Raw genomic sequence first — 21951 nt, 5'->3', positions numbered from 1 at the left:
GGAAAATAGTGTTCATGTGCATGCACACACACAACTGCTATTTGCATTGGGAAGCCTCCTTTGGCACCAAAAGTGCACTTAGAAATATAGTTTTCAACAGGGATTAGACAAACGTATGCCAGAGAAGTCATTCCTATATAATGTAAAGGTAAAGGTAAAGGGGCCCCTGACCATTAGGTCCAGTCGTGACCGACTCTGGGGTTGCGGCACTCATCTCGCTTTATTGGCCAAGGGAACCAGCATACAGCTTCTGGGTCATGTGGCCAGTATGACTAAGCCGCTTCTGGTGAATCAGAGCAGTGCACGGAAACGCCGTTTACCTTCCCACTGGAGCGGTACCTATTTATCTACTTGCACTTTGACATGCTTTCAAACTGCTAGGTTGGCAGGAGCAGGGACCAAGCAACAGGAGCTCACCCCGTTGGATGGATTCGAACTGCCCACCTTCTGATCGGCAAGTCCTAGGCTCTGTGGTTTAACCCACAGCACCACCTGCATCCCCTTTCTATAATATAGCCCACTATTAATTTTGGAAAATTACTTGCCTATGCATGTGGACGCCTCTTAAGATATTGTAACCAAATTTTGCTCATTGGCACCTGAGGTCAAGGAGCAGGTTTTTGTCTATGTTTGGATACAATTGGTCACCGTGTTTTTAATCAAGATGGTGGACCGAGCCTTTTCAAACTGCATTGATTTTAATCACTGATTTCAAACCAGCATTGACTTTTTGGTTTCTTAGAATTCCTGAGCAATGCCAGGTATGAGGCTGCTAATGTATAATATCAGTGACCTCGTTTTCAATAGTAGATCCCACATTTCCACTACAAGAGGAAGGAGTCAGCAAACATACTTGGGCAGAGAGCAGAAGCATGTTTTTATAAGCACAAAACGTGGGGGGGGGGGGCTAAAAGTGTGGGGTGGAGAGCAGACCTTTAAACACCTCAGTGAGGACTGAGCATACTCACTCAGTGAGCAAGAAGTGCTGACTTGCCGCTTTTTTGGTGATAGGAATGGGGAGGAAAACCAGAATGGAATGGGATATTCTATAATGGGACATGGCTGGCTGGCTGGCTACAGCCCTGCACAGGAACAGTCTAGGCTACAACAAAGGCAGGCTTTCCAGCCAAGAAGCTTTTATTTCATTCATTGACCCACCCTGCGTGGGGGATTACAGAAAACAAAGGCAGAACATTTGCAAACACTGCTTTTTATCTTGCATGGTTTATCTTCCTGGACCATCTTCAGCCAACTTCTTGAGGTTTGCCACTTCAAAGGGTTGACATTCCACACCTGAATTTGCTGCGAATCAAGAGGCAACCTCCTGAAGACCAGGAAGCGACCTCAAATGATTCCTGAAGTTGGGTGCGTGGGTGGGATGCTTCACAGAGGATAGCATGGCATTAACTGAAAGGCTTATAGAAACAAGAGGTGGGTGGTCATCTTCTGGGACCTTGGATAACAGCTTTAGGGTGCCCATTGAGGGTGGCAGACTAGGAGGCAGATCTGAGCCACAATGCCTCAGGACAGTCTCCTGACAGAAATAAACAGGAGCCTTGCAGTGCTTATGCACAACTCCTGTTTCTTCCTGGAGGGCCTGACCGAGCAAACATCCCAGTGGATTTGTGCCTCTTGTTAATTAGTGCACATGAGTAGGTGACACTTGAGTTGCCTATCTCAGGGAACCGATATGTCTTTGTGAAGATGCATTCTAGACCTGCATGCATTGCCTGCTGCGAAGACCATCTGAGCATGAGCCCACAGATCTGGATCAAGTTCAAGAAGTCCTTCTGGTTTGCCTCTCATTCTGCAAATAAAGCAGCCATTGTGGTGAAGATGAAGCCAAAAGCCTTTGGACCATGAATTTTGCCACATGGCCCAAAATTGTGGGTTGGTTGTAGCTGGAGCATAGGTGCTGGCTGGATCATCGGTGGAGGAAAGGTTTCCCTAAAGGCAGAAAAGAGATGAATTTGCCCTCCAAGGAATACCCTCATAGGAGTGACTCTCCAGGCTCAGTATACTCGGAGGAGATGAATCACAACCATCAGGAGTGGTAGCAGAAAGCAAGCTGGGCCATTGAGGGACATGGCTCTGGAAGCTGGTGTAGAAGCAGGAGTGGTGACTTTGGGAGAGTCTGCTGCCTCCTAAAGAGCAAATGAGAAGAGTATATGATACGGGGCCAGAGTAGTTCTCAACAAAACTTAAGGTCTGCAGGGTACTTTGTTACATTAGTTGACACAGTTGATACCTTACCAACATAGGAAGACTCATTATACCAAGTCATGCCCAATGATCCATCTTGCTCAGTATGGTCTACAAAGCCTAGCAGCAGCTCTCTGGGGTTTCAGGCAGGGGACATTTCCAGCCCTGAAGATACCGGGGACTGAACTTGTGATCTTCTGCATGCAAAGCAGCAGCTCTACTACGGAGCTACACCCCTTTCCTTCAAACAAAGCTCTCTTCCGCCTTGCATGAGAAAACTGCTCTCCCTGCATTCACATGCATCTTGACATGCTTTTGTTCTTTTCTGGACCAAATAGAGGAAGTGCTGTTTACTCGCATTGAAGGGATCACAAACTTTTGAACTTTGCTTTTGACATTATGCTAGTGCAACAGCCCTTACACTGGCAGTCAGAGAAGGCTGAATCTGGGCCAATGAGTTGTTTCCAGTGCTAACCTATTTAAATGACTGAACATGACTAAGTTAGGGTACATTACTTTTAATGGGAAAACTCTGCGCAAAACTTACTTGGATACAGCCTAATGGTCTTCCCAGATTGGGTCTATTTAGATTGGGGATGGGGAACCTGATGCCCTTCAGATGTTGTTAGACTCTTACACCCATCACCAGGCTCCCCACTTGTAGAATGTTCTCCCCAGGGAAGTTCGCCGGGCACCATCATTACATAGCTTTAGGCACCAGGCAAGGCGTGTCTGTTTCGCCAGGCCTTTGGCTCTTAACTCCTTGAGTGGGTAAAATGTTTCAATCCTGCCTTTTAAAAACAGGATTGCCATTGGGCATTTTCCTTGTTTCTATTCAGTGCTGGTTTTAATGTATGTGTTTGTTTATAGATTACAAGTCCCTTTGCATTACCTTGGTCAAAAAGGGGACCAACAGATTTCATAAATAATAATTAGAACAACAACAACAACTGGAGAGCCTCAGATGTGACATCAGTCTTATGTCAAGTACAGTCGTACCTTGGTTTTCAAACAGCTTAGTTCTCAAACGTTTTGGCTCCCGAACACTGCAAACCCGAAAGTGACCGTTCCGGTTTGTGAACTATTTTTGGAAGCCGAACATCTGACGGGGCTTCCGTGGCTTCCGCTTGGCTGCAGGAGCTTCCTGCAGCTAATCAGAAGCCGTGCTTTGGTTTCCGAACGTTTTGGAAGTCAAATGGACTTCTGGAACGGATTCCGTTCGACTTCCGGGGTATGACTGTACTTCAAAATGTGGACAGCCAACACAAAACAGACCCGGAGACAAAGGCTGGTGAAACAACAGAGCTACATTTCCCACCTATGTGCGGTAGCTTGTGGCTATACCCCCACACCCCCTCTCTGTCCTTCATCCAGAGAAAAAGACATTTTTCAGAGTTCAAGAACACATTCAGGCAGTGGGGGAGCAGGGCCTGTAAAGGTTGAGGCCTGTAAAGGTTGAGTCCACAGGAAGTCCAAGGGCCTCATTTTGTTCTCAATCCTGAGGTACCTTACTTCTGTTTTAGATACACAATGAGAAAGATACCACAATAGCATGGTGCCACAGAAGTTTGCTGCATATGTAATGTGTCCACCCTCATAAAAGGTTATTTTTCACTGCTATCTAATTGGCACCTATTTCCCGGGAAGTTTTGCAACTGACTGACTGCCTCTCCCCTCCGGCCCCCAGCAGCTGATGTTCTGGGCCTTGAGATTGGCAGGTAAGCAGTAAAGAATGACAGGCCCTGCTCAAGGCAATGCCAGCACCTGAAACCTGTTTCCTGTTATTCTAGCAGAGAAGGAAACACAGGCAGAAAGTGATGCAACGTTCTGAGAACTGCAGCGGTGGCAAGGAGACCGCGCCCCAAATACCAGGGAAATCAGATCTAGCTAGTACATCAGTCTTCTGCAACCTGGTGCCCTCCAGATGATCAGGACTATAATTCACATCAGCTCCAGTCTGCACTGGTTACACCCTGGGAATAAAGCCCACTGGACTCAGTGGGACTCCACTATATATTTAAAGCAGCAGCATGCAACTTAAAACAGTCATGGCTTCCCCCTAATAATCCAAGGAACTGTGGTTTGTTAAAAGTGCTAAGAGTTGTTCCCTCTACAATTCCCAGAGTTCCCTGGGAAGAGGGGTTGTTAAACCCCTCAGGGAACTGTAGTTCTGTGAGGGGAATAGGCGTTTCCTACCAACTCTTAGTACCCTTCACAAACTACAATATTTTTTCAAAAGACTGAAAAAAGTAGTAAAGGTGTGGAACAAAGATGGCTGTGTATAAAAAGCTTGCTGAAATAAAACAGTGTCCATGTCTGTTTGAAAGCAAGCCAAGGAGCACCTAGGCCTCCCATGGGGACAATGGCCACATTCGCCCCATATTTTTAAAGTGCTCTTATACCACTTTAAACAGTTATAGCTGTTAGAGATGAACAGGCAGATATTCTAGAGATATCTGTTGCTATTTTCATGCATGCATGTTTTTTGTCCTTAAAAAGCTAGCCTGCATCTTGTTCCCCACGCACTTAACCCATTTTTATTATTTCCAGGGTGGAAACCCATAAACAAACATTTGTTGCCAATGACCCATTTGTGATCTCTTAAGGAGCTTCCTAGGCAGGAAATTAGAGAAAGTTGGTTATGTGAGTTAAGAGAAGAAAAGTGTTGTGTGTGATAAATTGCATCTATCAGAATGGTTCTGGTTTTAAAGCAGCAATCTGGTACTCACCCATGTTTATAATCCTCAGTTGGTCATCACCCATAAACCACAAGAGGTGAGTTTGAAGGTTTTGACAAGCATTGGCTTTTCCAGTTTAGATTTTTAAAATGTCAGATAAACAGCAGCTTGCTTTATCAGCCCTCACAAGGGGAAGTAGTGGAAAAACTGCTGTTTAATCCTGTGAATGTACCTTGTGGTCAGAAGCAATGTCCGGGCAGAAAGCGGCAAAATGTCCGGGACATTTTTAAACTGGCCATTAAGAACAGCTTGTGCCATTAAGAACAGATTGATAATGCTTTGTCTCAGAGATGGGGAGGCTGTGGCTCACCAGATGCTGATAGACTCAAATTCCAATCAGCCCCAACCAGCATATCCAATGGTCAAGTATGATGGGTTTTGTAATCCAGAAAATCTCTGAAGAACCACAAAGTCCCCCACCTGTTTTATCTCCCAAAAGATGGAAACATTTTGCAGGCATATTTTTACCCATGAGCTTTTTGTTAAAGGTGTAAAAGTAGGCTATGTGGGATGGGCTGGACAGTTTCCCCTTGGTCAGATGGTAATCTTTACAGATATGTCTGCTTCTTTACACATATTTTTGTAAGGATCAAAGAAACATATCTCCATTTGAATTCACCAGGGGTTATTTGTAAGGAGACCTGCACATTTATGTGTATGTGCCTTGTTAAAAGTCCAGCCCAACCTAAATACACAGTGCTCACTTCCAAAAAAAGCGGGGGGATTGTACATTGGACTACAAATTTCTGACATTTTGAACCACTTAATTTCTCCTCCATCCCTATCAGTTCACATTTAGAGTCAAACCTATCTAATTTTCACTTTCCATAACAATACACGAACAAAAACACAACCACCCCTTCAAATTCACATTTCTCTGAATTTTGCAATGCAGTTCTCCATTCAAGTAATGTATACAAATATGCATATGCTGTAACAACATTTATGCAAATGTGTATACTATTGAAAATAACTCACCAAAATGCATTACGTATATTAGGGGAAATCGCTTTGCAAAAATGGGTATGTTAGGCAAAATATATTAGGAGAAATGTGCACTAAAATGCTAACGAACTTGCATTAACTTCTTTTTTAATTGTAAATGTGGAGAAGTGAAGTTAAGCTTGGGAAAATGAACAACTGAGAGAAACCAAAATTAGCAGAGTTCGATCTACAGAAACCAGCAGAGTCTAAGGGTACTTAGCACTGGCTGGAGCATGCCTTTGCAAAATAAAAATTCCAAGCTTTATATCCATGGTCCTACTCTAGAATTGCCTCCTACATCCAATGTACGCAATGTCTGCATTCCCCATGTGAACTCACTTGGGACAGGAGTAAGCACTTTTGAACTCCGTGCAGGACATACACCCAAGGAAATATGCACAGGATTGGGCTTTGCATTTCAGAAACAGGTGGTATTAAATATGTTCAATTCCTATGTATGAATGCCGCCTCCACTCCCCCAAACTGCAGCCGCTACATAATCACAGCCTTCTTTCAGTACCCGAAATAAGGGTTTTGAAGCAACTGAATATTCTCATTTCAACTGTCACATCCAATAAGACCACTCCTTACCTCAGTGGCAACAGCCAGAGTCAGATTCATCAGTAGCACAATACCAATGATCAGGATGGCCTTCATGGTGAAGCTGTCTCAGAGCTCTGATGGATGGAACTTCTTGCAAGGGGAGCTGCCTTCTCTGAGATAAGACGCTCAAGAGGTTTCACACTGTAGATGGAAAAGAGGCAGGAGGAGTCCACCAATCACAAACTCCTCTGCTTGCTGCTTCCTACATGGCTCTCTAGCATTAGCTGGTGATGTGTGTGTGCATTTGTGTGTGTTCTTTATAATAGGTTTACGGGGGGCCTCCAAAACTTCCTGTAAGACACTAGAATTCTGCTAACCCAAATGGAATATAATAGCAGCAACTCGGTGCTCTGAATTCCAGCAAATGGATAAAAATGTCTCTGATGCACAAGAGGGCTACTCCTTTGATAGTAGATTTTAGTTTTATTTGTAGCCTGTCCTAGTGGGAGGGCTCCAGCCGTTCAGCAACAATATGGGTCCCTTTCTCCGGAGAGCTCTATGTACTGCTGCTAATTCTGGGGTTTTTGTCTCATATCTACAGCACTTACGTTCTGAGCTTTGCCATCATGCTTCTTGTTTTGTACAAAGTCTACAAGTACAATTGTACTTTGCCATCAGCCAACATATATACTGATAACTACACCGTGTTTTATTTAGCAAGGTTGTTGTGTAAGTGTCTGAATGCTCCCTTTTCTATTGGGTTTGTTGTGGTATCAGGATGGTTATACACAATTCTGCTTTCAATTCTTGTTCTGCTTGCAAAAATTTCTGGGTGGCCATACTGCTTCTTTTCCAATCAGCACATGTACCAAAACTCCATGTTTGCAATCCTGTAACAGTTTACACCACAAATGTTCCAGTTTAGCTTTTTGACCCACGTTTGTTGTGGCAATAATGCAAGGAGTGATCAGAAGTGATGTCTGCAACAAGATACTGCAGTGTGGAGTGCTCCCCTTCAGGCAGCAGCGGATGGCATGGTGAGGCTGAGATATCTTACCTTACCTCCTGATGGGTCAGTCGCTGCTGCTCACTGGGGCTTGGGGAGCAAGGGAGTGGAGAAGTCAGTGCAGTGCAAACACACCAGCAGAGCCATTTAGGTGGTCCTCCTAGTGAACTTGCATTACCTTCCCAACTGCTTCACTTCTCTCCTTCCCTGTAAGCAACAGTAATGCACCTGCAGGGAAGTCAGGTAAGCGTCACTGGCCCATTATGCCATTCGCTACTATGTTCAGTGTTCCAGCCAGTTGCATCCTCTTCCAGGATATTCCATTCCACCCCCCTCCCCAAGTTTTCTGTTCTGTTCTGCTCTCCCTCTGCCCCTTCCATTCAACAGTAAGTCGGCATTCCCTGGCCACTCACTGAGCATGCTCATTCCTCTTTGGGCTATTTTTAGTTGCCTATCCTTAGGGCAGAGCTTTCCAAACTGTGTCATGACACGTTAGCGTGTTGGTTGCAGTGTGTAGGTGTGCTGCGCAAGCGATCCCCATGCTCAGCGTTAGGGTTTCCCCCACCCAGACTGCTGCATGTCTGCAAAAGCTCAGGGGTTCCCCAAGCTTGCTGATACCTCTCTTGTGGGTGGTGGCATTTTAGGTGGAATTCATCATGCTAAAACCATTGGTCCATCAACACAAGCATTTCTGCTTGCTAGATGGAACAATCTCCCCTCTCTTGCCCTGTGAGCTGTTCTGGAAGTTCTCCCAATCTTCTAGAGCAGTGTTTTTCAACCACTGTTCCACGGCACACTAGTGTGCCGTGAGATGTTGCCTGGTGTGCCGTGGGAAAAATTGAAAAATTCGAAAGATTTTTTTTAAAAAAGTCAAATTTTCGCCCACTAGGTGGGCGCCGGACTGTGTCCACCCTATTTTCCATCCGCCCTGGGTGGGGATCAGATCGGATGGGATCGGATGAGAGCGGACAGGCGGTCCGCTCTCATCCGATTCCCCATAGAGAGCAGCGGGGCTCTGACATCTCCCTCTCCGCACACAGTGCGGAGACGGAGCTGTCATCCGCCGGCTCAGCGGGGATCAGCGGATCGATCCCCGCTGAGCAGAGAACGGTCCGCAACGTTTTTGTTTGCCATTAAAGAAAAAAATATTAAACATTTTCTAATGGTGGTGTGCCTCGTGATTTTTTTCATGAAACAAGTGTGCCTTTGCCCAAAAAAGGTTGAAAAACACTGTTCTAGAGTGTATCTGTAGGAGCACGGGGGGGAAGGGAGGTAGGAAAGGCCTGTTGTGCTAGCAGGAGTTATTGGCTGACTCCTGCTAGTGCACCAAGTTAACTGAATCCAACCCTTTGGCCAGGGCCATTATTAGATGAAGAGAAGCCCTAGGCTACTCGTGAGGCCCCTCCCAATCCCCCACCCTCACGACTAGAAGAAAATGGAAGAGTGCTATAAACAAAACTGAGTGAAGCCAAGGATGCTGATGGATATTTAAAATTCTGCAACTCACAATTTCTCCTCTAAAGGACATCAGAAAACTTCATCAAAATTTGTTTAAGTTTGTCACTTTCAATGTACAGAATGCTCAGTGTGGACAACCTCTTGAGACATTGTGGCCCTTAATTCATTTTTAATTCTTTTGAGTCTTGAAAAACTCCTCTCCCCCGAGCAGTTAGTGACCATAAAGCTAAGAAATAGCCACAAAATTGCTTCCACGTTAAGAAAGGCCATCTGAATTTGATAAAGGTCTGTAGGAGACAGAGAGTGCTCTGCTGTAAGCCTATGGCTTTGTCTCACATATAGGTGAAAGTGCAAAAGTTCATCAATAAGTTTCATCTTCTGGGTATGCTTCCATCAACAGTTCAACACCCTGCTGAATTTCTTGCTTAGATGCTATCAGAATAGCAAGGACGGAAAAACAATTGTGCAACATCACTGTACACAGCATTCTTGTTAAATTGGCTTCAAGTGCATCTAATATAGAAATAAAGGATTTATCTTAAACTTATCTCTTGAAGAAAGTGCATCTAAGGCATCAGGTGCACTTCTGTCATTTCTTTGCCGTTTCCTCACTGTCTCCTTGTTTTGTAGTTAACATTTGGCAAGGTGGCTTTTGCTTGTTTCTCAAGCTCATCAAAATATTCTCTAATTTTCCTTAAAAAATCCAGAAGTGAACTGTACAAACTTGTACAAGAACTCAGTTACAGGTCTGATTTCTGAAGGGCTTTGTTGACCTTTTGGAAATGACCTGCACAAGGATTTATATCTCTAAGATTCTGCAGACTTTGGCTGTGAACTAGGGCCCCACAAAAATATTTCAAGTTGGACCCCAGAGTTTCATATTGGGCCCCACTGGCTGGCTCTGAGTCTCATAGTTGCTGGATCCGAGTTGCCCTGCCTTCACGTGAAGTCTTGGGTTTGCAATTTTGGGAGAGGGGAGGCCTCACAGATTTAGAGGCCCTAGGCTTCAGCCTACTTAGCACCGCCTCTGGCTACATACGGAACAACACTCAAGATGATTGAGCTTGCTGTTAGTACACATGATGCAGGGGTATTAGGAAGGAGGAGCACCTTAATGTCATTCGTTTTGGACAGGATTAGATATGGAGCTCAGAGTTGCATTATCCATTTCAGTGATGAGGAAGTGGTGGCCCTCAAATGTTCCTCATTCCTGGTAGCACTCAAAAGACAACAGAGTCAGTGCTAGGCAACCCTGCTTGGGGATGACACTCTATAAATGGATCTTTGCTGCTGACAAATATATTGAAGCAGTTTTGATGAAGATGCAATTTGGCACAGGGTGGTAGCAAATGAGTTTATTTTTAATATGTTTTTAGTGCAATTTAAATTTACAAATATCCACTCCATTAAAGTTCGTAATATAGGTTAATAGTAGCCAATGCTGCTTTAGAATTGTAAGAAACAAAAAAAAAAAAATCTGTGCAGGTTTGAAAATGGTGGTTAAAGTCTGCAGTTTTGAAAGATTCAGTATGCCATCTCAGTACACCACCTTGATTCAAAATGGTGTCCAGCTGTATCCAGATATAAATGAAAACATGCTCTTTGATCTCCAGAACAATTGCGCAAAATTTGGTTATGATATCTTAAGAGGTGTCCAAATGCATAGGGGGAATCCCCCCCCCCCAAAGATTATTGCTTCTCAGTATGCTACAATTTTACTATAGTCTCTAGTAGGCCTTTGATATCTTACCAGTTTCATTAGACGATTCATTTTTATAGCAATTTCCCCCCGGTCTGGCAGAATTTTTCCATGTACTTGCAAAGGTAACCCAGCAGTTGTTATTAAATATAACACACAACCTTGCATATAACTAATTATCTTAACATGCGGGCAAGCTAGTCTGGGATGAGACACTCCTTAAAGTATTTTTATGACACATTCTTACACAAGAGAAATGTCTACATAACAAACATCAAACTGACCCTACTTTTTGTCTGAATAATGCTGGAGGGACTGTGTGCATAGAACTCTCTATATTTTCAACATTCAAGCTGTGAGTGCCATTGCAAATGTAGTCAAAATGACAACATCCACATGCAAAAGAGGGAAGTATCAGCAAGCTTTGGGGAACCCCAAATTTTGCAGAAGTAAAATAAATAAGGAGGGAAGCTCCTTAGAAGTGGGTGTGCATGTGGGAAGCAAATTGGGGAAATGTAGTGGTAGAAATGGAACATCCTGAAATAGGGCATGGCTGCTGGCATCATAAGAAAAGCCAGTTGGATCACACCAATGGCCCATCTAGTCCAGCATCCTGTTCTCACGGTGGCCAACCAGATGCCAGGGGAATCCACAAGCAAGGCCTAGGCCATAGCTGTCAACCTTCCCTTTTTTTGCGGGAAATTCCCTTATTCCAGCGCCGTTTCCCACTGCTTCCTGCTGCTATCCCGGATTGTTTGATATCCCATAGACTGTCCCTGGGACAGGTGAGGCTGCTAATCCCTTATTTTCAAATCTGAAAGTTGACAGCTATGGCCTAGGCACAAGGACATGCTCTGCTGTTTCCAGCCATTGGTATTCAGAAGCATACAGCCTTCAAACTGTACGTATGGAGGCAGAACATAGTCATCATATCTAGTAGCCACTGATACCTGTTACCCCCATGAATTTGTCTAAGCCACCTTTGAAACTGTCCAACTTGCAGGCCATCATTGCCTCCTGTGGAAATAGGGCTGCCATACATCTGGAATTTCCCAGACATATCCGGAATACTGCAGTTGCAAGCAGTGTCTGGGAGGGAATTGGTTAAAGAATTGCCCGGGAAAATCTGGATGTATGACAGCCCATGTCGGCAGTGTCATTTTTGCTGATTTCCCTCAGAAATGGTTCAAAAACGTCCAAAAACTCAGCAACTTTGCAAAACAACAACAAAACCTCAACAATTTTTCTGTCCAAATTCTCATTTTTTAAAATATGGGAATGCCATGGTGTAGCTATGTGCTGTAAGAATATGTACAGTGGTACCTCGGGTTACATACGCTTCAGGTTACGGACTCCGTTAACCCAGAAATAGTACCTCGGGTTAAGAACTTTGCTTCAGGATGAGAACAGAAATCGTGCAGCGGCAGCGCAGCGGCAGCAGGAGGCCCCATTAGCTAAAGTGGTGCTTCAGGTTAGGAACAGTTTCAAGTTAAGAACGGACCTCCAGAACGAATTAAGTTCTTAACCCAAGGTACCACTGTAGTTTCTTTCACCTGTCTGCAATCTTCCAGCATTCCTCTTCCTTGGCCACAAGTCATAGTGTTCTGAGAGAAGTAGAACAACTTTTCTCTAGCCATTTTCTCTATGCCATGACACCTCTCTCCTGTCCCCTCTTACTCGCCTTACCAAAAAGCCCCCAACGCCACAAGCTTCCCTCACAGGGGAATTTCCTGAGGACCTGAACATGTTGCTTTCTGTCCTACTTTTATGCAGCCTGAAATCCTATGCTCACTTGCCCGGAAGTAAACCCCACTGAACACAAGGGGGGCCTTATTTCTGAGTAAACATGCATATAGCATTGCGCCGCCAATCTGAAGGGCAAAGAAAGAAAGAAAGAAAGAAAGAAACTGGTCCAGGAGCGCTGAATCCTGGGAATTGTAGTCTCCTGACTCCAGGCTCTGGCTTGGAGTCGTTACCTAGGCAACCGAATGTAAACAAGATGGCGGCGCCGGCCTGAAGCCTCAAGATGGGCGGGTGAGTGTCTTAAACTGTGAAGATCAGGCAAACTGTTAAAACGGGTCGGGAGGCTGCTTTTCATCCTCACAAGCGCGGCTCCTACCTAATTCACCCAGGAACCCGCTTTAAGTCTCTTGCAGCAAAAACAATGCAAACCTTCGTGGCACTTTAAAGACAAATTATGCCAGCCCACGCATTTTACTCAGAAGTAAGTCCCATGGGATTCAATAGGAATTTCTTCTAGGTAAGTGGGTAAAGGATAGCAGCCCCCATAATCCTGTGTATATGCTTGCTCAACATCCTTGCCCCACTTAAATTTAATTTGGCTTTCTTCTCTGGTAAGTGTGCAATCCTTTGGCTGCCACCCCAACCCTCCTTTCTAGGGAGTAAGAGTGAGACTTACTGCTGAGTAAACATATACTGTATATAGGTTTGTGCTGTTAAACTGTAATCCCATGTGCATGAAGCGGGGACCTGATGGTCCTTGGGCTTCACCTGCCATCGGCCCCAGCCTTAGGATCCAAATCCCATTGAAATCAGTAGGATATACTGCTGAATGAACAGGGTTTTGCTGTGGAAGATTCATATGTCAGAAGCTTTCATGGGCTTCCTTCAGCCTTCTTCATCAAATACAATCCCACAGATAAACATAAGAAGAGTTCCTCTGGGTGAGACTAACAGCCCATTTGTCCAGCATTCCGCTCACACAGGAGGTCTTTACACAAGCAGGATATTAGTGCAACAGCACTTGCCAACTTAGATTCCCAGTTTTCCACAGTTACAACTTTAACTATGTGCTGTGTGAAGAAGTACTTCCTTTTTGTCTTCTAGAATTTAACTCCATTGAGAAACCCCTGATTCTCGTATTACTAGAGAGGGAGAAAACCTCTATCCACGTTCTTCACACCATGCATAATTTTATATATTTCTATCATATCACCCTTTTTCTTAACTAAAAAGCACCAAACATTGTAACCTTCCCTCATAGAGGAGTTTCTCCAGTCCCTTGATCATTTTAGCTGTCCTTTTGTACACCTTTTTCAACTCTGCAATCCCCTTACAGTTTTCTTTGTGATTCCTTTTCTAATGATCTACCACTTACATTGCAGGTTTGGCTTTACTGTACAATACCTCCTCCTCTCCACTGCCCTGTATCTGTGTGTATGGTATGATATGCCACCTGTGGATAACACTTCATGCACCTAACAAAATGACCCCAAGTCCACAAAATGTTACGCTCTGTGTTCCTTTGCATCTGGCCACATAATATTTGGTGCTTTCTCTCCAGATATTTTTCCAGTGCTGCCCCTCCATTGTTATTTTGGCACATTGGTGCACGGCCCTTTCCTCAAGGAGTTCAGGCTGGAGTACATCTAAAAAAATTCTCATTTTGTGCTCACAAAAACATGAGATAGAAACAGATGCAGCCATTTTTGTAGCTGACTTGAGTGCTCTGTGGGCTGTCAGGCAGATTCAGATGGTAGCTATCTAGATAGTATCTCAGTTTGGTACTAAATCTTACAGTCAGGAGTGTGAAAAGTTTATTTGGCAAAAGATGGTGATTTTGTAGTTTAGACAGTCCTTGAGCTGGTCTTGCAATTGTCAAGTCAGTCATGTGAATGGATAGAGTGTCAGCCTAGGTTGACCCCTCACTGCATCCAATGTGTTTGGACTTTGAGTTTAGAGATGCTGTAGGAGTGTATCACATCTTCAAAAATTAGCAATGTGCAGAGATGTGTGCATCATATAGATAAGCCACATAGGGAATTCTGAGTTGCATATGTATGCCACAAATTGTAACGCATTTCTATCTCTCTCCCTCCCCTCCTCCTTAGAATTTAAAACTGTAAATTCATGGTAAACCATGACGTCTCCTCTTTCCTCTCTGGGGAAGGTTCGCAGGATGCCACTCCAGTTGCAGACACCAGGGTAAGTGAGGGTTCATTCATACAACCACCTGGACATGTAGGAGCCACAGAGAAAACCAGGGCCTGTTAGTTTTATAACAGAGAATCCAGCTTTCAGGTTCATTCTAGCATTGTATGTACCTCACACCAGAATTTGAAACTAGGAACGGTCTATGTGTTTACAGTGTAGTTATCTAGGGGCTTTATGGCCTCTACTCACATCACATTCTTGAAGTCACTCTTTTCATTATGTGTGCTCATATCAGAAAGCCAAAGGGCTGTGGCATGATTTCCCAACTGTAGTGTAAAATTGCAAGCATGTTCTTCATCAGTTATGTTTGAAGTATACATTTACATGGATAATCATTGATTTCTTGCCTGTTTTATGAGTGATAACTCCTGATTTCTTCTGGATTTCAGAAAAAGGACAGCACCTTTCAAAGAGAGCATTCAGAATGGTGAGTGGTAAGATCCTTGTCATTGCTTTGTTTACCCTGTTCCAAATAATTATGTATATAGCAGTGTATGATCTTTCTAATTTCTCATCAGTTCCTACATAAACCTGTGGATTACTCTTTCCCCTTTATTGGCAAAGAATTAGGCTGAGAGTGTATGAAACCTAAGGCTACCCAAGAGTCAATGGCAGAGTTGGAAATTCAACTGTGCTCCAGTCAACTGGCTGTTTGTGAGATGGGGGTGCCTGTTGTCTTTACAATCCTTGCCTCATTTGGCTGTGGTAACTAATGAGGCTCAGGGCCTCCCCCTCACCCCCAGCAAATTGTCTATGTTTTAAATATATCATTAGTGATATATGAGCATTTTTACTAATCCTGAAAAAAAATCTAGTAAGCTGCAGTTTCTGGGTGCTACTAATTAAAGTGGTATAACTCTAGAGAGCTCTGGATAGGTTCCTCAGGGGAAGTAGAAGATGTAGTTAGTCTTGACAGGATCTTAATGAAGGATCTTACATTGGAAGTCCACCAGCTTATGTTGATCTAGAGTTTGGCTCACTTTTTTTTTTTACAGCTTACTTTACTTCTTGTCAATTAGCCTTCTCAATGGAAATTGGTACAGTTGGCAAGTCTAGCTACTTTGTCTCCTCATGACAACAGACATTTCTGCTTACACACACATACACATGCGTGCACCCACCCACACAGCAGAGGAAGTCCTTTTTGTGCTCCTCATAATGATTTGATCATTTTTGTTCACAGAGGATGAAGCAGCAATGATGGATGAAATCCTGGGGCCCAGAGCTCAGATTCCAATCAGCAGGCCTTCATGCTCAGATGGAACTGCAGAAAAACCAACGACATTGGGTATGAGTGGAAGGGTTGGAGATGAGATTGGTTTTGGGTAATGCCAAGGGCTAACATTAGCCATGCAAATTCAAGGTCTGGGATGGTAAAGGCCGCAGCACTTTCCACTATTTCCTGTTTTTCTGTTTCCGTAGCTAATTCAGACATTGTGTGCTCTATGTTCATGTTACAAGGGCTGTTTGTCTTTTGTAGTTCCTCATGTATAGATCACATTGGGTAACTGGGACAGAATTTGAACTCATGACAACCTCAGCTTTGAGTCTCTATTACCTCTAGCACTAAGGATAGTGGAAATACATTTGAAAATTTCCAAACTCAGGGAACTCTGGTTAGTAAACATGCTGGGATAATAAACCATGCTTTAAACCTGGCTTCTCCAAACTAACCATAATTTAAACTAGGGATGGATAACCTGTGACCCTCCAGATGTTTCTGCACTATAGGTCTCATCATCTTTTGCCATGGTGGCTGGGACTGATGGGAGTTGGAATCCAGCAAGATCTGGAAAGCCACAGGTTCCCCATCCCAAACTAATAATAGTTTTGCAGTTTGTACATAATGGGGAACTCTGGTAAGTTTGAAATTAAAAGCAGAAGCTTTAATCTCACCTTACAGTGTTTAGCATTAAATCTGACAAGATCCAGTGTTTTTCTTTTCAAGGTTGAAAGCCTTGTTGTTCGTTGTGTGAAGTCACACAGGTTCTACAGGAGTTTATTTTAGTATTTTTTAAAAACCTGCAGAACTTGCTTTTGACCAGAGGCAACAGTGGGGCCAAACAAAGATAAGTACATGTTGTGGGAAGCAAAACCTCCCTCCTACCCATTTTCAGTTCTCTTAAAACCCATTGTCTGCCTGTAGCATAAGTTTAGAAAGAACCATGCATACTGAGAAAGTGTATGCAAAATCTCAGCACAAATGACATTGATTTGTGTGATGTAGTTTGATTGTAGCAGCTGGGTTCCCTTTATTTAGAACAGAGATGGGGAACCTTTCTCAGCCTGAGGGCCACATTCCTGTCTTAGCAGCCTTCCAGGGGCCACATGTCAGTGGTGGCTGGGAACAGAGACAAAAAAGGGCAAAGCAATGAACACAAAGTTTCCCTTTATACAGCAGGCTAGTTTCTACACACACCTCTCTGTAGCCTCCATTCAGGCCTCATCAGAGTTGAAGGGCACATTCCAGCTCGACAAAAACATTCAAGGAGAGTAGGGCTGCTGAAGGGTGTGGTTCAGAGAGAGTCTCAAGGGCCCTTGATCTAAAATATGGAATTGATTTGCATAAAGTATGGACAGCATTGCTGATGAAGATGTTTTTCTCCCAAGCTAGGCCAAGTGACCCACACTAACATTGCCTCTGATCTTAAAGGATTTAGGTCCTTTAAGCAGAACCGAATTCTGAGACCTCACACATGTCTGTCCCAGAAGCAACACTCTTCTTTGCCAGCATCAACACACCTTGCCACATGCCAATGAAGCCACATGTACAGACTTTTCCAAGTTCACCCTCTTGTTTCTTTCTGCCCATGACAAATTTTGTGCACAATTTCTGCTTCTTTTCTTAACCAGGCCCTGAAAAACATTTCCTTTTATTTTTAGTTAATTAGGTGACTAATGAACAGATAGAAACCCAAATGTTCATGCAGCACATTTAAAAATAAAAAACCACGCAGCCCACCAGAAGGATAGGGTGGGGGGGGGGACTGATGCCTGAGTCAGCAGTGGAACAGCCAGCCTGCACATCTCTTACTTAAGCTGAAAAGCCAGGAGTAAACAAGATTTTCTCTGTAGATGGGGGATAAAAAAATAAATAAATAGGGGTACTCAAAAAAATTAAGATTATACAGCTGGGCAATGCAGGATCTGTGTCAAAACAAATGAAATTCTGTACCCTGTATAAGTTGTGGAAACAGAACTTTTGCATAACTTATTTTATTTTGCATATTTTTCCTGCACTTTTAAAAACAAAGTTGCATGTTTTTATTCTGGTTTTGCTTGTCACAGGGTTTGGCAAGGAGCTTTTCAGGGCACTAGGTCTCCATCTCCAGCCACCAGAATTATTATCCAACACCTCTCACTTCAACATGCCTTGCTCACCTATACACTTTCAATCATATCTTTGCAACCATAAAGTCTAGAAACTTTTTTTTTAAAAAAAGCTGAGACTCTCAGGAAACTGAATTCTAGGTCAAATATCTGTGCATTCTGTGCTTTCCCTTCATTCCTTAAGAATCAAGGCATATATGTGAGTCGCATCTAGCTCCAGTTGTATCCATTCCTTCTTCTCTTCCCTTTTTCGCTCTTTTGGGTAACTAGAAGGAGGGAGGGAGGAGTGACAGACTAAGTTTATGCCATGCTGAGGAACATTGTTCCCTTGCCTCCTGTATGTTTTGATCCTTCTGAGTACAACATAGAAAATGTAGGGTGATTGGCAATAGCCATATTCCCATCCTAGAGAGAGAGAGCATCTACAGATGTGTGCGTTTGTGCAGAGAATCTGTGGAAAATAGAGTTTACCACCTACCACTGAAATGTCAGCCTATGCCTGGGATGCAACATAGCTGCACCTCCGCAGTCTTCCCCCATTGGTGACTCAGATACTAGTCCTCTATTGTTTCTGCCAAGGATTTGGGCAGAGAGCCGACACAGAAGACATACCAAGCATTCTGGCCCTGTGCTCCATTTCCAAGGAGCACAACATGCCATTGTGGGGTCGGCATCTCGATAGAACATTTGACACCAAATTGTTCTCACAATCTGTTGACTTTGTGCCTTTAGGGTCTGCTCCCAACGATATGGAGCTGATGGCCTCCATGATGCAGAAGATTGCTTCCTTGGAACAGAGCATCAAGAGCCAAGCACGGGCAATATACCACAAGGTGAAAATGCCAGGCTTCAAAGGAACTGCGCTAGCATGGCAACAGTTCAAACTGGTCATAGTTGATCTCAGAATCATGTTAAGATTTTATTTATTAGATTTTTTTTAATTCAAGTGTTTATTATTTAATTATTTTTTTCTAAACTGCATAAATCAATCTGGGTGGGTTGGTGTCTCACAACATGGTATGCAAAAAATAAATAAATGATAAAATTACAATCTGATAAAATTACAATCATTTACACTATGTATAGGCTGTCTTATAACAGAGTGATCTGTGATTGGCTAAAACAGCAAATTTTTAAAAAGCCAGATGGGAATAAGAATGCAATGCCTCAAGTAAAAACACACCAGATAAGGAAAAAAACTATACATTAAAAAAAAAAAAGATCAGAAGAATAGAGAAAAACAATACTGAAAGAAACACAGTGTAATTTTAAAAGCCTGGGAAAATGAAATGTCCTTGCCTAGTGTAAAAAAAGAAAAGAAAATTAGCAGAGCAATCCAAACCCACAATCTTCTGCTTTTGTCCCTGCTGCACTGCTGAAAATGCAGGCAGGCACTGGCTGTTGCAGGCAGTATCCTTGCTGGCGGTCAAGAATCTTTGGATCCTAAGCTGATCCAGCTACCAGCAATGTTCCCCATTTAGACCTCTCTGGTACACCATCCTGGAGCTATTGCAGCAGAAAAAGGGGCAGGGGAGGAGGATGAAGCTGCCCTCCATCTCCCACCCAGGACAGCATGAGTGGAGGGGCTTCAGGTATGGCAGTAGCTCCAACTGTTCTGCTTACAGACTCCAAAGAGTACAGCTTACCTGAGGAGGACATTCCACAGCCGGAGAGCCACGATGGAGAAGGCTCATTCACTCCTGGCCACTACCAGTAAACTCACAGTGGGAGGAAGGATGGACTGATCAGTCTGTTTCTGATCATGTGTGTTGATTCATAGCAATATATGAATCCTAGAAAATATAATTTGTTAAGGGCGCTGAGAGTTGTTATTCCCCTCACAGAGCTACAATTCCAAAGTTCCTGGGAAGAGGCATTGATAGTTAAACTACTAGGGGGATCACTCTGCAACACAGAAGGGGGCACCCTGCAGATACCATCATATCTGAAGGCCTGCTTCATAACATGAAGGAATCCTGCCTTTATTGCGGCAGCACCTACCCTTTGGAACCCCATGCTCCTACATATGAGACACGGGTTCTCTCTAATGTATTTTTAGCGTCTGTTGAAGACTTTCCTCTTTGAGCAAGCTTTCAGCGTGGAATCTTTTATCCCATTCAAAATCTGTATTGGTTTTGAATTTGGTTTCCTATATATGCAATTGTTCTGCTTGTATTGATGCAATTATTTTGTATATGTTTTTATTCTATTGTGAAATTGATTTGAGATGCTTCATAGGAAGCAGTTCATATATGACATGGAATTAATAGTGACTGGTATTAAATTTTGCCTTTTTTATTTGGATCTGCAGGATAAGAAGATTGAGGAGCTTGAGGAGCAGATAAAAATCCTTAAGAAAGGAAAAGGTAACATTGTAGCACATGTCTCAATGCTTCTTTTTCTCTTCAACAAGAGGCAGATGCCAAGTTTTGCTAGCAGGGTGTGTATGAGCATGTGGAGAGAGCAGCTTTTGAGGCCCCACCATAATGCAGGTCATGTTTTAAGCTCTAAGGCACCAGTAAGTCCAGAACCGGCCAGGTCACCATATGGAATTGCCCATTGGAAGGAAGTGTGTTCGAAGGTAAAATGCTAACCTTTTCCATTCTGAGTCAGAACATTAATTTATAACAGAGACTTGGACTATTGCTGCTCTTTGTGCAGTTTGACCAAAATTTGACCAAACTGCGGGAGGCAGTGGAGGACAGGAGTGCCTGGCTTGCTCTGGTCCATGGGGTCACGAAGAGTCGGACACGACTAAACAACAACAAGTGCAGTTTAATATTAATCAAAATGAGGAACCCCTACATATCTTTGGGTGTTTTTTTTCTTTGCAAGCTGAATCTTCTTGGGTGAGCAGAGCAGAGGAACTGGAAGTGATATGCCTTAAATTGCAGCATCAGGTCTGGGAAATGGAGGTAAGATTAATGGGAGCGAGAGATTATTATTATTTCTCTATGAATCTGAGCTTAATTTCTGTTCATTCTATGGGTGGCTACTGGGTTGGACGTGAACAAGAGCCTTTGAACAAACTAACCTCTCAGAGTCCATGGTACCAGGCAGAAATCGGAGGGAGGGGAATCTCTGTTTTGCCTTTTTTTTTTTTACTCCTTGTGTTAAGACAATGAGAAGCAGGGGGAAACGAGATCTCGTACGTTCTGGTTGGCCTCAGGTCTTCCAAATCCCCAGGGTTTGAATATGAGTTGGGCTCTGAGGAACTTTCACATCATCCTTATTTAAAATTGATTTAATTAGGTTGCAGCTTTAAATAAAAGTTCATTTTGGGAAAGTAGCAATTTTATTTTTCCTTCAGCATTTTTCTATTCTCACCATTGGTTCGGCTATCTTCCTTCCTGTCTAAATTGTCCCCATTTCCCCTTATGCAGCTGTTTCTGAATGACTATGGATTGATCTGGGTTGGAGAAGGGACAGACTCTTTGGGAGAAGTTCAGGCACAAAGTGATGAAAGGAGTGAGCTGTCAAAGCATTACTGGAAACCAGGTTTGCCGGGACAAAAGACTGCCCTGTTTTAGATACCTTAAGACAACAGAGCATACTTTACTTCCATTTAGACTGTAAGCTCCTTGGCGTAAAGAACAGTCTTTTCGTTTACAGAACTCAATAATATGCTATGTACATTGATGGCATTGTATACATCAAAAATTATCCCCATTGTCATTCATTTAATAACCTTACAAATCAGCATTACCAAGATTCTCATAGCAAATAGTGCAAACTTGTCAGGCACAAGTGGTTTTGGGAAAAAAGTTTTCAATTTATTAATTTTAATTAAACTGTTTTAGTCGTACCATAAGCCAGTTTCTGAAAGCTTTTGCCTTGAAAAGCAGGGTATAAATGGAGAAAAACTCCTAATAACTATCCTGAACCTTGAGGTATCATGTACCCTGCTTTGCAACAACTCCACCCCTAGAGCACAAAATCCATATTTATCCCTATGGGTTGTACACATTGTATGACTAAGTAACTTGTTACTTTAGCACAAGGATTTATGCTTGTGCAACAGAACTACTCCCTCTCCT

The 21951-nt window shown here is 43.2% G+C and overlaps 1 protein-coding gene and 1 long non-coding RNA gene across 4 annotated transcripts in view; one reads left to right on the top strand and one right to left on the bottom strand.

The window, feature by feature from the left end:
• Positions 1–1119: 1119 nt before the first annotated feature.
• On the bottom strand, positions 1120–12198 carry LOC309346186. 2 transcript variants are annotated; one of them, XR_014158433.1, is made up of 3 exons: positions 12184–12198; positions 6516–6668; positions 1120–2144 (listed from the first exon to the last, which is right to left on the bottom strand). It is a non-coding gene; the product is annotated as an uncharacterized lncRNA (long non-coding RNA). The 2 variants fall into 2 exon arrangements; XR_014158434.1 differs by lacking the exon at positions 12184–12198 and having other exon boundaries at positions 6516–7344.
• Positions 12199–12561: 363 nt separating this feature from the next.
• The window catches only part of UBXN11 (UBX domain protein 11), a 26165-nt gene continuing 16775 nt past the window's right edge, over positions 12562–21951 (top strand). The window contains exons 1-8 of one of the 2 annotated variants that reach the window (XM_081869205.1): positions 12562–12664; positions 14482–14575; positions 14974–15011; positions 15768–15872; positions 18647–18747; positions 20226–20280; positions 20750–20829; positions 21298–21412. In XM_081869205.1, the coding sequence (XP_081725331.1) occupies positions 14511–14575; positions 14974–15011; positions 15768–15872; positions 18647–18747; positions 20226–20280; positions 20750–20829; positions 21298–21412 (559 nt within the window). In that variant the 5' untranslated portion in view covers positions 12562–12664; positions 14482–14510. Of the gene's footprint in view, positions 12665–12698; positions 12891–14481; positions 14576–14973; positions 15012–15767; positions 15873–18646; positions 18748–20225; positions 20281–20749; positions 20830–21297; positions 21413–21951 lie in introns of those variants that run through there. The other variant, XM_081869206.1, reaches the window with a different exon arrangement.

Source organism: Podarcis erhardii (genome assembly GCF_964252035.2).
Source record: "Podarcis erhardii genome assembly, chromosome: 7".
Classification (NCBI taxonomy): Eukaryota; Metazoa; Chordata; class Lepidosauria; order Squamata; family Lacertidae; genus Podarcis; species Podarcis erhardii.
The sequence above is the reverse complement of the archived record's forward strand: the minus strand, read 5'-3'. Positions and strand labels throughout refer to the sequence as shown.